The sequence below is a fragment of the Synchiropus splendidus genome, chromosome 8, assembly GCF_027744825.2.
Source record: "Synchiropus splendidus isolate RoL2022-P1 chromosome 8, RoL_Sspl_1.0, whole genome shotgun sequence".
Classification (NCBI taxonomy): Eukaryota; Metazoa; Chordata; class Actinopteri; order Syngnathiformes; family Callionymidae; genus Synchiropus; species Synchiropus splendidus.
This window is the reverse complement of record NC_071341.1, coordinates 24,632,159-24,645,296: the sequence shown is the minus strand read 5'-3', so window position 1 is coordinate 24,645,296 and position 13,138 is coordinate 24,632,159. Positions and strand designations below refer to the sequence as shown.

At 53.3% G+C, this 13,138-nt stretch overlaps 2 protein-coding genes across 5 annotated transcripts; one reads left to right on the top strand and one right to left on the bottom strand.

Annotated features, from left to right (window-relative positions):
• Window positions 1–964: 964 nt before the first annotated feature.
• Window positions 965–8,890, top strand: golim4a (golgi integral membrane protein 4a). 2 transcript variants are annotated; one of them, XM_053872170.1, is made up of 15 exons: window positions 966–1,168; window positions 4,487–4,561; window positions 4,739–4,788; window positions 4,864–4,917; window positions 4,980–5,130; window positions 5,308–5,390; window positions 5,472–5,555; window positions 5,732–6,133; window positions 6,221–6,465; window positions 6,533–6,609; window positions 6,669–6,733; window positions 6,795–6,989; window positions 7,482–7,550; window positions 7,671–7,754; window positions 8,210–8,888. In XM_053872170.1, the coding sequence occupies exons 1-15, from the start codon at window positions 982–984 to the stop codon at window positions 8,339–8,341; spliced, it is 1,953 nt and encodes a 650-aa protein (XP_053728145.1). In that variant the 5' UTR covers window positions 966–981; the 3' UTR covers window positions 8,342–8,888. The 2 variants fall into 2 exon arrangements, with proteins under 2 accessions (XP_053728143.1, XP_053728145.1); XM_053872168.1 differs by having other exon boundaries at window positions 965–1,168; window positions 5,732–6,465; window positions 8,210–8,890.
• On the bottom strand, window positions 2,806–13,022 carry LOC128763405 (uncharacterized). Of its 3 annotated transcripts, none has more exons than XM_053872174.1 (7): window positions 12,522–13,022; window positions 12,231–12,354; window positions 11,198–11,291; window positions 11,008–11,126; window positions 10,806–10,948; window positions 10,525–10,722; window positions 2,806–10,458 (listed from the first exon to the last, which is right to left on the bottom strand). In XM_053872174.1, the coding sequence occupies exons 1-7, from the start codon at window positions 12,581–12,583 to the stop codon at window positions 10,341–10,343; spliced, it is 858 nt and encodes a 285-aa protein (XP_053728149.1). In that variant the 5' UTR covers window positions 12,584–13,022; the 3' UTR covers window positions 2,806–10,340. The 3 variants fall into 3 exon arrangements, with proteins under 3 accessions (XP_053728149.1, XP_053728147.1, XP_053728148.1); XM_053872172.1 differs by having other exon boundaries at window positions 10,525–10,673; XM_053872173.1 differs by having other exon boundaries at window positions 10,525–10,673; window positions 12,592–13,022.
• Between the last annotated feature and the right edge of the window lie 116 nt (window positions 13,023–13,138).

The following is a 13,138-nucleotide window of genomic DNA, read 5'->3' as shown; positions in this document are numbered from 1 at the left end:
GTCTGGATGCCTCCAAGGTGAGCTGTCCGAATGGTGGCAGGTTCCAGGGCAGAGGAGGCAGAGATCGTATCTCTAACTTGTTCCCCAGAACGCAGAATTCTGCAGAAAAGTGGGAGGAGGTTTCTGGCAAAGATAAGTCCGGACTTCTTTGATCCTACTGCTGAGTGACCCCGTGACCTGACCCAGATAAGAGGCAGTAATGGATAGAGGGAGCCAAGTATTATTATTTTTGAATTAGCAGTTGGGTCACGGGCTCCAGATAGATAAGATTCTTTATGGGTTCCGAGGGAAAATCATGAAAACTGGAAGGGGATAAGTAGTTGGCAATGAATCAAAAACGTTCTTTTCCTCCATTATTATTATTATTATTGTTATTAATATTATGGTTGTTGTTACAGTTTGGGAAAACAACGCATTGATTTCGCGGCCGAGAGGACAGCTCTGATTCGGATTCGGATTCCTAGAATAAATCCCGTTTGACACGTCCTCCTGTGGCAGTTGGTTTGATTGACGCGCGCCACGACGAGTGAGAGCGGAGACAGGCGGAGTTGCAGGGTCGGGAGGCCGGTGTGGTGGGCGGGACTTCCTCTGGGGGGGCAGCGGAATGGCAGAGAGCGGCTCTCGACTGACACGTATCTGGGGTTAAAGGCGCTGGAGTTTCGGCCCTAAACTCTGCTCTTGTTTGGGGAAGTTGCGGCCCAGTTGCTTGAGGAAAGGCCGTGTGGCTGGAGGGAGGGAGAGAGAGAGGGAGAGAGGGAGGGACTCGGTTGTAAAGTTGACGGTGGATCAGAGCAGCGCGTCTGGACAAGTCGATGGAAGTGGACCAGTGAATCATGCCCCGTCCGAGCACTTGACCGGAGTCGGCCGGGAATGGTGCGCTGCTGAAGCGGAGGAGTGGAGGTCGACAGAGAAGTGGGGAAGTTTCCAGCCGCAGCAGCAGCAGCAGCAGGGGCGGGGGAGGGAGGGAGGGAGGGCTCCGCCATGGGCAACGGTGTGTTCTCGCGCAGGCAGCGGCGGATCTTCCAGGGCCTGCTGCTGCTGACGGTGGCCTGCGGACTGCTGTACGGAGCCATGCTCTCCTACGAGATGCGCCAGCAGCTGCGGAGGAGCGAGGCCATGGCGCTCAAGTACCAGCAGCACCAGGAGTCTCTGTCGGCGCAGCTGCAAGGTAACCAGCCCGCCGGCCGAGCCCGGGCAACAGGTCGCCTGCACAAAACTTTCCCTCTGTCCCAGTCACTCTTCGATACCCTTGTCAGGCGTGTATGACAAGAGAGGCGCTCGCAAGTGTCCCGGACGGTGGGGATCGTTTCAAGAGGCAACTTTTAAGCAATGTTCTGCCGCGCTGCTTTGTCTTGTTTCCTCCACTATCTCATGCTTCTGTTCACTTGCTGAAGTGACCTTTGGATGACGAGCTACTGAGTGAGGTTTTATACAGGTATGGCACTAGTTTTTTCACCAACGCATCTGCTTCATGACATGAGTACATCCTCTAGCAGTGGAGCTTCTGTCTCCCAGTGACCCTGGTGGTGTCGTGTCGCAAATGTAAACAAATACTGGAGGGAAGCCTTCACTTACTGTACGTCATGCCACCCATTTTCATATGAAATAGTTCAAAGTGCAGTACGTCTTTGGAGGAAACACACACAGGCAGGTCTTAGTCCTCAGCCCAAGCACAGCTCCATGACATCGTGGGGTCACAGGGTCAGGCAGAACATGTGCTCCAGCTGGTGTAAACACAAGTATGACAGTATCATAACAGCTTAATAACCTATATGTCAAATATATCTGGTGGACGTGTGCATATGTGTGACACACTTTTCCTCTCATTTTGGCCCAGCAGATGAAGACAATAATAACAACAACATGAATAAAATCCATTGTTCAACTGTAGCGGCTGCAGTCAGGGGATCAGCTGGGGATAGTGACTGCGCCTCATCTGCGCTTCACTGTGAGCGTCATGAAAAGCCATGTGTTGTGCCTCTGCGCGCATTCCTTCAAATGACTGAACGTCAGTATTGAGGGCAGCTTGCAGCGGCCAACAGAAGGCCTTGCCATGCATTTGCAGTGATTCAGTGAAGAAGGTTTGCTTCCTTCTGTCCGTCCGCTGACACATCACGAGTTGTCCCACTGATGGCGTGCAGCCCTGGTGAGGGATTCGGATCCAGACGAGCATGATGACGACGGCTGGTGCTGCCTTGTCTTTCAGCTCCATCCAACCCTTGCGTGGTTACGTCGTGAAAACAGCTCGCTGTGTCTGAGGAAGTGAAATGCGAGCGACCTATTCATGCCAGGAGTTTCACTGTGTGCTGGAAAAGGTCTTTTACCACATCATGAAGTACAGTGCTGGTTTGTGGGATCTAGTCCAACCAGTCATGTGACTTGGCGGCCTCTCTGTGTGGGCTTTGCTGCGGGTGCACGTGGTTATTTTTAGCTTTATTGAAGGGAAATATCCCAATGTCAGCGACGGCAGGGTTGTTACCCTCTCAATACATGTGACGAGCAGAGCAAGATCATCTTCCCACAGAAGCAGGTCTTAGTTGTCCTCCATCTGCTGCGCCACGCCCACCACTCCATTGTGGAGGAAAGGCTTGTTTCATTCACTGAAGCAGCCCGGAGACTGGATCTGCTTGGCTGAATGGTGACGGCTACATTTACTTTGGGGTCATGATCTGGCCGTGTTGATCCACAGCCACCAACCACTACAGTGGAACCCCGGCCCTGACTTCTGCTTCGTTTTAAACTCTCTACCCAGACAGCAGGGAGCGTAGCTCGCTGAGCTGAAGCCTGCAGCCGGTGCTACTCGTTTTGTTGGTTTGCGTGTGAAGCCTTCAGTACTGCAAACAAGAATATTTGTGCTGTTGATATTGACAGTATTTGCTGCAGCCTTGCTTTGAGACCAGCCCTCCTGCTTACGTCAGGCTGAGCAAAGACCAGCTGTGGGTGCGTCCTCACACTGTTTCTGCAGTACTATACGTGTGCAGTTGCTTAGGTCCGACATGGACCCTCGAGCTACACGAACCCTTTTCACCGGTGGCTTGGGAACCTCGTGATGACTGAAGTCAGATGACTTTCAGTCATTATCTGGCACCCTCTGAATTGCACCAACATCATAATCAAAGTCTCTCTCAGACCTGCTGATCCAGGAAACAGAGCCGAGTTTACTCACGAGTAATGGCATCTAATGGATTTTCTTTGCTGTTCTCTGTGTAGCTTGAAGGAGGAACACTGGAGTGGAGACTCTTGTTTGCCATGTTGTGCTTGTGCCATGTTTTGGGGCCTTCTCTGTGCCTCTGAGGTTGATCTAAAGAATGTTTTTGGTGGTCACTGTTATGTGGGGTTGTTGCACATTGATAGCAGGGTCCTCCTCACTAAACATTTCAGGGCCTGCTGTGTGCTCACACACAGACAAATCGCCGGCTTACATTAGTATTCCGACTGTTAGCCGCGGGTCAAGCCAACTGATCCCCAGGCTGTTGAAGAGCGGAGCAGTAAAGGTCACCGCCACAGAGGGACTTCTCCCGTTCTCTCACTGGCAACTGTTCCGCTCGTCCTCAGGGGCCGCTCAATAAACGCTTAGCGACTGTGGATTGTGGCTTGATATGAGGCGAAGCTCATGTGAACAAGTCAGAGTCTCTCAGTGCATCGACACATGTGCATGTAAGCGCTTGTGATTCAAGGGCTTCCAACAACATGTTTAAACCCGCAAAGCATTTAAGTACATGTTATTATAGCTCATTAAAATGGACCACTATGTGGCGTCAAACTCCTTGAAAATGCTAAAAGAACCATGCAAATTCATGTGGAAGCTGAGCTTTAAAGCAGCGTATCTGCTGGCAGTGAAGAGCTCATTCACAAGCCTCCTCGTCCCCCAGTACGCTTACATCTGTTTCTCTTTTCAACACTTTATCTCGGCCCGCTCTCATTTTTCATTTCCGCGTCCTCGTGACCTTATCACAGCATCCTGTACTCAGTAAATATGCATGGAAATATTCAATGTTAAGTGCAGACAAAAATGAAGCAGCTGCTCTTCTGCCTCAGTTGAGATAAGTGGAGGCTTTTCCCATAACTATTTCATAATATTCCTTACCTGCCAGCAGGAAGGATGACGGAATGCTCTCTCATGCTTGGTGCACAAGAAATGTGCTTTATTGACTCAATCATGTTTGTTAGGAATGAATCCAGTGCCTCATCTTGTCATTTCATGCGGTGCAGAACAACACAGTGTCTGTTCAGGTTTCGGCCCCTGGAAATCTAATCCACAATCATTCAGCAATGACTGATGCTGCGTGTAGTGTATGGTCCTAAGTCAAGGTGATTTTATGTCTGTCAGTGCTAACACTGCAGCTGTCACTGTTGAACCAAGATCACGTCAACAGCACGCGCACGCGCGCACACACTTGCTCTTTGGTACAAGAGTTAACCTGGGCTGTTGCTGGAGAAATCCTGGCTCAGAGGCCTCTCTCATCCGTCTGCTCCTCGCCTGCAGTGGTGTACGAGCACCGGTCCAGGCTGGAGAAGTCTCTGCAGAAGGAGAGGTTGGAGCACAAGAAGGCCAAAGAAGGTGAGGGGCTTTTCAAATGTCAATCTGAGGTGTGAAATGTGCCAAAAAGAGGAGCAGAGTCACATTTCCTGAGCTCGTGACCTTCAAAGCATTCATTTCAGATATTATCAGATTTGATGTGACATTCAGTGAGAGTGTGTTCAAAGACTGGAGCCTCATCTGTGGTCTCTCTCGTAGACTATCTTGTTTACAAACTTGAAGCTCAGCAGTCTCTGAACAAGGAGAAGGTAGGTTGGCTGACGGCGTTTGGCCCTTGCCTCCTGTCTGTGGTCGTAATCTCCTTGTCTAACTTGTCCAAACAGCAGGACTCCAACAGCAGACTGAACTCCATGCAAGTGCAGCATCAGATGTTGAAGGTAAAGATGAGCACCGTCGTCCTCAGCTGTTTGTTGTTGTGTCATCGGCCCGGTTTTCCCAGAACCAGCACGAGGACCTGAAGAAGCAGTTCTACGACCTGCAGGAGCAGCACCACATGCAGGGGGAGGATCACAATCGGGCTCTGGACGAGCACAGAGATCGCTACGAAAAACTGCATCAGATCAAGGAGACGGAACTGTCCCAGCTGAAGGGTAAGGTGGCAGGACATGCCTTTCCCTGTTGATCGTTGGGTGTTGTCTTTGTCTCCCACTATCGGTGAAAGTGTACACTGCACCTGTTGCTCTGCAAGAACATCATTAAAAAGATCAACGTACGGTTGTGTACGACGTTGTGTTGGATGAAACGTAAATGTCACTTTGCCCCGACAGACACCGTTTTTAACCTAAGAGAAGAAAATAAGCATCTAAGGAAAGCTCACCATGAGATTCATGTTCAGCTTCAGGATGCGCAGGTAACGCGTGTTTGTATGGAAACTCTTCGGTCGATGCCTTGTCCTCACTGTGCTGGGCCATCCTGCGCTGTGTGCTTCCAGGTCAAGCACCAGGATCTGAAGGTGGCTCACGACCAGCTGGCATTGACGCTGGAAGACCACAAGAGTGCGCTGGCTGTTGCTCAGGTGGGAAACCAGCTGCAGATGCTCCGGCCGACGGGGATCACTGTGTTTCTCCATTTAAATCCCAAGAAAACTACAAACACGAGCCCCACTGACACGTCATGACCTCTGTCGTGGTTGAAACGCTTTGCTCCGTGGGATGTTTTAAATGCAGCGGTTGTTTCTCTGACACATTCTAGGCCCAGGTGAGCGAGTTCAAACAGCTGCAGGAGCATCAGGAGAAGGTCCAAAGTATGAAGCAAGCAGAACAAAAACCTGCTCCGCCACATTTCCAAGCTGGTTTTGGAGCGCTGGGGTCGCAGGGCCGTGAAGTCCAGCACGAGGCGATCACCCCGTCAGCCGTGAGAGAAGAGGAGCACGCTCAGCCCAAGGTGGAGTCTCCACCGACCGAGTCACGTCCTGTGAAGGAGGATGGAGAGGGAGAGGCGGAGAGGAGGAGGGAGCTGGCGGAGGAGGAGATGGCGCAGGCAGGTCAGCCTCAGAAGCTGGAAGAGGACCCCGACCAGCAGGGGGAGGAGGAAGGAGTGGAGCCAGAAGAAGAGCAGCCGGATGAGAACGCGTTAGACTTCCACCGAAAACAGGTCAGGGCTGGATCAGCAGCAGAAGACCACCTGATGGATGTGGCCCTGCTGTCAAATGAGAACCTTTGTCTTTCTTGTGATGGGAAGGGCTCGCGTCAGGAGGTGGAGCGCGTCAAGTCAGCTTACGAGCAGCAGCTGGATCAGCAGCGTCTGGAGGCTCAGCGCGCCGAGGAGCGGCGCATCATCCGCCTGCGACAGGACGCCCTGCAGTCCCAGCAAGAGAAGGTTCTGAGGGAGAGGGAGGAGCGGCTGAGAGCGGAGCAGGAGCGAGAGCAACAGCGTCAGCGGGAGGCGGACCGGCGCCAGCGCCTCCTGCAGGAGGAGCAACAGAGGTGAGCGCACACGGAGAGAACACGGTGTTGCCAGACGCTGTTGCTGAGTGGCACCGTGTGATTCCAGGAGGAGGTCCCGCTATGAAAGCATGGATCAGGATACTGTCCACGGAGGAGACCAGCATCAGCCTGTGGACGAGGAAGGTGAGGACCTTTTAGTTCATCGAGCCTTTCAGTCCCTTAATCCCTGGCTTTGTTGGCAGACACTGACATGTTGCATGATGAAGTGAAGCAAGACGTCGACCACAGAGTTCCACCGCGTCAGCAGGTGCCTTCGCTCTGTCTGTCAGTGATATGAGCTTGTTCAACCCTGGCTCCTGGTGTTTTAGGGGGCTGCTGAAGACCTGGACCCCGAGGACGACCCCAACAATCAGGGAGAAGACGAGTTCGAGGAAGCCGAGGACGAGCGCTCCAACCACAGGGTGGCTGAGGAGGAGGAAGACGTTGTGGAGGAAGAGGAGGAGCCAGCAGCACCGGCCAAGCACCAAGGCCCCGGACCAGCTGCTGTGGAGGAGGAACTGGTGGTGAGTCCAAAATACGTCATTTGCAGACGATAAGCCGCTACTGAACCCTGCGGCTGATGGAGCGACGCGGCTAATACATGGATGTTTACAGGCTAAAGAGCCTCAAAATACTGAGCCTGGCCACATCACAGTGATGACATCGCAGACGTGTCATTGACCTTAAAGCTCCGCCCACAGAGCCGATCTCCTGGAGGAGCAGAGAGGAGAGGAGAAGCAGCAGCTGAGAGCGGCTGTGGTGGCGGAGCTTGGGACACATTAGGAGCAGTTTAATGTCAATAACAGATGTGAGGAGTCGATGATTCCAGTGTGTTTCATGAGTCCGTCTCCATGTTTTCCAAACTAGTTTATGAGTGATCCTCATGCATTGCACCACTGCACCCGCGGCTCAGAGACCGCTGCGGCTCATGGACGGACAAGAGCTGTTTTCCTTCTTGCATTTAGTGGGAGGAGCTAATTTAGGTTTTTATTCAATGTAATTTCCGCACTGTTTAGATGGCTGGGAACCCTGACCAACAAGAGGACAACATTGATGAGCAGTACCAGGAGGAAGCTGAGGATGAGGTTGGTGTCACAGCACACGGATTCATACACACACAAATCTGTCTTGTTTTCTTGAATAAGTGTGTCAAGTCTGAAATACTTGGAAGTGAGTGTCCCTCTTCTCTCCTTGGTGCACTGAAGGCTCAAGAGGACGTCGCTGCTGGGCAGAAGAAAGAAGAGGAGGCCGAAGAGGAAGATCCGTACAATGAGGAGAACATGGAGCAGGTGAGGTCCAAACAGCCTCTCCTGCAGGACAAGTCATCTCCATGTGTTCTGTCCAAAAGGATAGGTCAAGAAAGAAAGAAAAATTGGTCGGGTGACCTGAGGTCGAGGATTAAAAACCAAACAAAAAATAAGGACATGTAAAAGAAAGAAGACGCATCAAAACTTGCAAATGCTTTCCAAATAAATCATAGTAACTGAATAATATTTCCAAAGCTCCAGGAGGTTTGGGGTGGTATTGTCAAACAGCTCTTCTCAGGTTGAGCTGCAGGTTCTCACTGCTTCAATCCGCGTCTGTAATAGAAGACAACAAATGGGTGTCAGAGGTGAAGAGGAGAGTGCAGGCGGGGTGGAATGAGTGGGGAAGGTGTGCACATGAGGATGCTCCAGATAGTGGAGGTGGAGCAGGCTGGTTCTGCTGTGGCTGAAAAGTAATGGATGGTTCTGCCCTTCATCAGGACCAAGTGAAAGCTGAGCACAAGAAAAGCCTGGACAATGCTGAGGAGGAAAACTATGAAGAAGAGGATGAGGAGGCGGAAGAGGACGGAGCTGATGGAGGCAGGGGGACCAACAGGAGAGCAGAGATGTGAGACGCTCAAGTGAGGAGGTGACTGCCCGCCGGAGCAGTCAAAGCCAGGACCGTGGCCCGGCTGCTGGAAGGGATCCGCCCACCCTGTGCAAACGGACCATAGAGAGGGGGCTTTTATACGTTTTATACGACTGTGTGTGTGTGTATATATATATATATATATTTGCCTGGTCGCCGAGCTGCCTGACGGTGTTTCTACAGAGAATGTATTTTTTCACTCGCTGCCTCTGACGTCTGCGTCAGGCCCAGCTGAGTTACTCCTCGGATGTGTTATTTATTGCTCACCTTACTAAGCGACAATCATAGAGGGGGCCTGTGATGGCGGCGACGTTGGTCCGGAGTCTTCATTCCTTTCATTTCAAAGTTTTCACAGCCGTGCCTTCACACTTTCCGGAGCTGGAGCCTTCGCCGAGCTTTGAGAGATGTTTGCTGAGGAATATTTAAGCCTGATGCTAACGTGCGCCAGTGACCGCGTGTCTTTGTTGTACAGGGAAGTAAATGCTGTCGATTTCTACTGAGTCTGGCTGTCAAACTCTTTGTTTGTGGAACATTCCGGTCCATGTTTCATCTTCAGTTGCTCCTGGGCTCTTCAGCTCTGGCCTGTGGTGGCTGGCTTCACCTGTTGGTGAGCTGGAGCGGGGGCTTCCTCTGAGGTGCCATCTCCTCCTGAAGAAGGAAGGAACTGGGCCTTCCTCCGTCAGCCGGGTGTTGGGACCTGAGCCCCGCTGCTCATTTGCGCCCCTTTTCTCTCGCTGAAAGTGGTTATTTTGTCCACATTTGGGGAACTCTTGTTTTTGTAGGTCACAAAACCATGAGCTGGAGAGGACCTTGTGGTCTTCACCACTGAAGGATGATGACATGTTGGCACATTCATGGATCCAGAAGGACATTCAGAATGTGACCCAAATGTAACGGTCTGGTCGTTGGTCCCATTTGCCAGAGAATCTGGCTGATTCACTGGTGATGGGTCAAAGAAGCACCTCAGGTGGAGCCTGGATTCTCAGCTCCATGTGGCAGCTGCCTCCGCCTGTGTGAAGCTAAATGCGCCTCCCTCGACAGTGTTCCTGTGACAGTCTCTCCGAGCCTTCCCCCTCATTTGTCTCTCACTATTTCATGTCTTAGCTCGGCTGTCACTGCCGCCCTGCTGCCGTGAGACTGTTTATCTGGCTGGAGTCTCATTATTCTGCTAATAGCAGTGGAGACTCCGACGTGACGCCACCAAGCCTGCTGATCCAGGCCCTGCAGAGACTGCCCACCTCTTCCGAGGCTTCTCTCCTCCCGTGGCCTGGATCATTGTTTGACTCCGGTGCTGAACTACAGGCACCAGCACAAGTGCACCGAGGCCTGTCCGCAGTGGTTGGACATGACTCTCCACATCCACCAGAATGAGAGCACCATGTGCCTGCGAAGAAGCGGACGCTCTCTGGGGGACCACACCGTAAATATTTCATAAGCAGACATCCATTTCATTCCCCTCATGTTCGTACTGGAAAAAAAAAGAGTTGTTTTGCTGTTTAGTTTCAGTCTTTACTTGGCAAGTCGTGATGAGATGAGAAGGTGTCCTGGTGGTCAAGCCCACTAGATGGCACTATGTTCTCTAAGAAAACCCGTCACAACATCAAGAGCGCCCTCTGCTGAGCTGTGAAAGGGAGGCCACTGGTTCATGAAGCCTCATCTGGCCTGGCCACAGGATCGGGTCACATTCAAGAAAGGGACGGTGGCGTCCGGTGCCATGTGAAGGCCAGCTCGCCACAGTGTCAGGTGACACATCCCAGAGACATTTGAACCTTTGAGCCAGGGACCCAGGGGGCACCACAGGCTGCCCTGTCACACTGTCATGTCAAGCCAAGTTCCATTTTCATCTCATGGTTCTGAACATTCTTGTCGTGGCTCCTCTAAGCACAGTTGAATGTGACCCGATCCTGTGGAGATGGTTTCACTCCAAAGGAATCGACACACACCCGAGAGGCCGTAAACTCCTGGTCCTCCTTCCACCCTCGCTACAAAATGCTGCAGACTCTGGTGAACTGTGGGAGGCGCGGGCTGGTGGGCAGTGAGTCCTCGGGCAGTTTGGGAATCCCATCCAGGAGCTCCAGCTTTGGCAAAGCAGAGAATACTCTGCAGGAAGGAGAGCAGATTGTTGAGTTGTCTGGCGCGACGCCATGCGCCGGCGTGGCTCCTCACCGGGCGCGGTAGTCCTGAGTGAAGGCCACCGGGTTGTGGGCCATGCTGAGGGAGCGCAGCGGGCTGCTGCCCAGCTCCCCCAGCCCAGCCAGGGAGCTGATGGCGTTCTCGGAGAGGCAGAGGTGCTGGACGGCCGGAAGCTTTGGCAGCTGACGCAGAGACAGCAGATTGTTCTGGTGGAGGTTTAGCACTCGGCACCTGAGGAGCCCAGCGCACACATCTTTGGCCTGTCCACAGCCCACGCATCCTCTCGATCGGTGGGCTTGGATGAAGGCGCTCACCTTGGCAGGCGGACAGAACTCAGGCTGGTCAGGGAGTTGTTCACCAGCTGCAGCTGCTCCACGCGGATCAGGCGGCGGAGGATCCGCAGGAAGTTCTCCTGCTGGTATGGGTCGCCCAAATCCTGGAAGGACAGGTTCAACTCCTGAGAAGAAAGCGCCGGTCAGTCTGTGGCGTGGCCACGTGACCTGCACACGAGCTGACTCGACAGTTCTCCCAGTTCTCCTGAAGCCTCTGCTCCCACGGCTGCCCGGGCCCTGGCCTCCCGCGTGTCCTCGTCCACGGCTCCAAAGCAACTGCTCCCCCCACGCCTTCACATGGTCCTGAGGTGGAGAGCAGAAGCAACCATGAGGCGGCACCAACAGCAAACCGTCTGCATGAGGCTGGTCCGCACCTGCTCTGACTCTGGGGCAGCTCAGCTGGTCTCCTGTGACATCACACTGGTCCAGGCCATGCCATGAAGCAAACCTGAAGCGCCGCGACGGAAGCTGGCCAAGCAGAGACACGTCAGTCAGCTGCGTCCGCTCTCAAGGTCCAAGACCAAGTCACAGGAAGCTCGAGAAGAAGAGACAGGGCAGCTGCCTCCACCACCACCACCACCTTCACGCTGTGGCCTCCAGGAAAACAAGGGCCTGCAGCCAGTCGCCAGAGGCACCAAGAGGCTGCGGCTTCTGTCCCTGCACTGTCCAGTCAAATCAGCTGGAACAGCTGGGGTCTAGGTGTCATCATCTGGAACTACAATCTGGGTGAAGAGCACTGCAGGGAAGGTCAGGCCTTCATCAGGTGCTCACCATCGCAGAGGAACATCTCAAGTCTGCTTGGTTAAAACAGACACAATCACAAAGCTTCAGAAATGAGAGTGCTCATGAAAACTGCACTTCTTTAAACATGCGGGTGAAAGGTGCTCCACAGAGATGAGGAAGGTCTTTGCTACAATGGTGCAGAGCTGTTCCTGCCATGCATCACTCAGTCGCCACGTCGCACGCACGTGACTGGTGAGCGTCCGTCTGTCCTCACTGAATCACAGCGCTTTGACCCTGACCTGGTGTGGGGGTGCGGCTCAGGTCCCTCACTTCACAATTCTCTGCTTGGAAATCCAATGACAAAACCTTTCTGTGTTTTCAGGTTTGATCAACTGTAACCTCACTAAAGACATGGATGTGGACGACCAGATCCATGATGACAAAAGCATCTCAGCCAGTGTACTGAACACAAGCGCGAGCGAGGGACCAACTTGGACTGAGCTTGTTGGGCCACACAAGTGAAGAAGTGAATGAGCTGATGGGAAACAGAGCAGAGAGCAGGGGTCAGCGACCTTGGCTGGCCAGGCCCATCGCTCCTGAATAACTCAGTGGTTACCATGGGCGCCACCAGACAGAAAGCATGAAGTGGAACCTCTCTCTGGTGCAGTTGGGTGGGGCACTTACAGGCGTGGTTGTGAGTCCAGAGTCTGGACTGGGCTCCACCGAGAGTCGGCTGTGCGTTTGCCCGGAACACTGAGACCAGTGGGACTTGGGGAAGCTTCCGCTCAGAGTGTTGACTCCAGACGAGCTGGGGAGGACAGAGGAGCAGGTGAGTGTGTAACGGAGCCCCGGCCCGGCTGGTTCAGGTTACAGCAGGCGCCTGTAGAAGCTCAGAAGGGCCGCACCGCTTCAACCGTCCGTCATCATCGGCCACGGACACTTCAGCACTGCCAGCGTGCAGCGGCTGGAGCTCACCTGAGCCACGGATCTGGCCCGCCTTCCTGTCCGCAGCAGTCCCTCGGTAACAGCACAGACATGGCCTCACCTCTCCGACATGTCCCAGTCCTCAGGTGGGAAGCGACGGCGGCCTGTCATGCATGGCCCCTGGCTCAGCAGCAGCAGCAGCAGCAGCGAGCCGTGGAAGCAGGTGGATCTGAGAGCGTGTCACCACTGTCGACAGCTAGAGAGCAAGAGGAGCCGGGCCGCCTGTTGCCTGGCAACAGCGCTCAGACGCAGCAAATAGGAGTGAGGGGAACCATTTGTACTGAGACGTGATGAGGAGAAGTTTAATTTACCTTCGAGCTAATGCTCTCCTAATGAACAGGCTTCTGTCTGTCACACTATATGCCAAGTAAATAAGAGCGTTATCATGGTGAGGAGTCGTGCTCCTGGTACTCTCCCTACTCTGACCTTGCTTCATGAGCGCAGCCAGACAGCAGGTGGCAGTAGTGTTCCAGAACTCAACAGCACTCCCTTCACTGAGCTTCTCCTCAGCTCTGGAAATGCACAACACGCCTCTCTTGATCTGCCTCTTTGTGAGGTCCGTGTTCACGCTCGTCCTCCTCCTGCGCTCAAGACAAGAGGCTTCCTTC

Excerpts from the sequence above, each read along its gene's own strand:
- LOC128763405 (XM_053872172.1), bottom strand. The coding sequence starts at position 12,583 with ATGTCTGTGCTGTTACCGAGGGACTGCTGCGGACAGGAAGGCGGGCCA. Across the intron at positions 12,355-12,521 it reads GGGCCAGATCCGTGGCTCAG|CTCGTCTGGAGTCAACACTC; the intron begins GTGAGCTCCAGC and ends TGTCCTCCCCAG. Across the intron at positions 11,292-12,230 it reads CTGGACTCACAACCACGCCT|CTTCCGTCGCGGCGCTTCAG; the intron begins GTAAGTGCCCCA and ends CTGCTTGGCCAG.
- golim4a (XM_053872168.1), top strand. The coding sequence starts at position 982 with ATGGGCAACGGTGTGTTCTCGCGCAGGCAGCGGCGGATCTTCCAGGGC. Across the intron at positions 6,610-6,668 it reads TCAGCCTGTGGACGAGGAAG|ACACTGACATGTTGCATGAT; the intron begins GTGAGGACCTTT and ends CTTTGTTGGCAG. Across the intron at positions 7,551-7,670 it reads AGGAGGAAGCTGAGGATGAG|GCTCAAGAGGACGTCGCTGC; the intron begins GTTGGTGTCACA and ends GGTGCACTGAAG.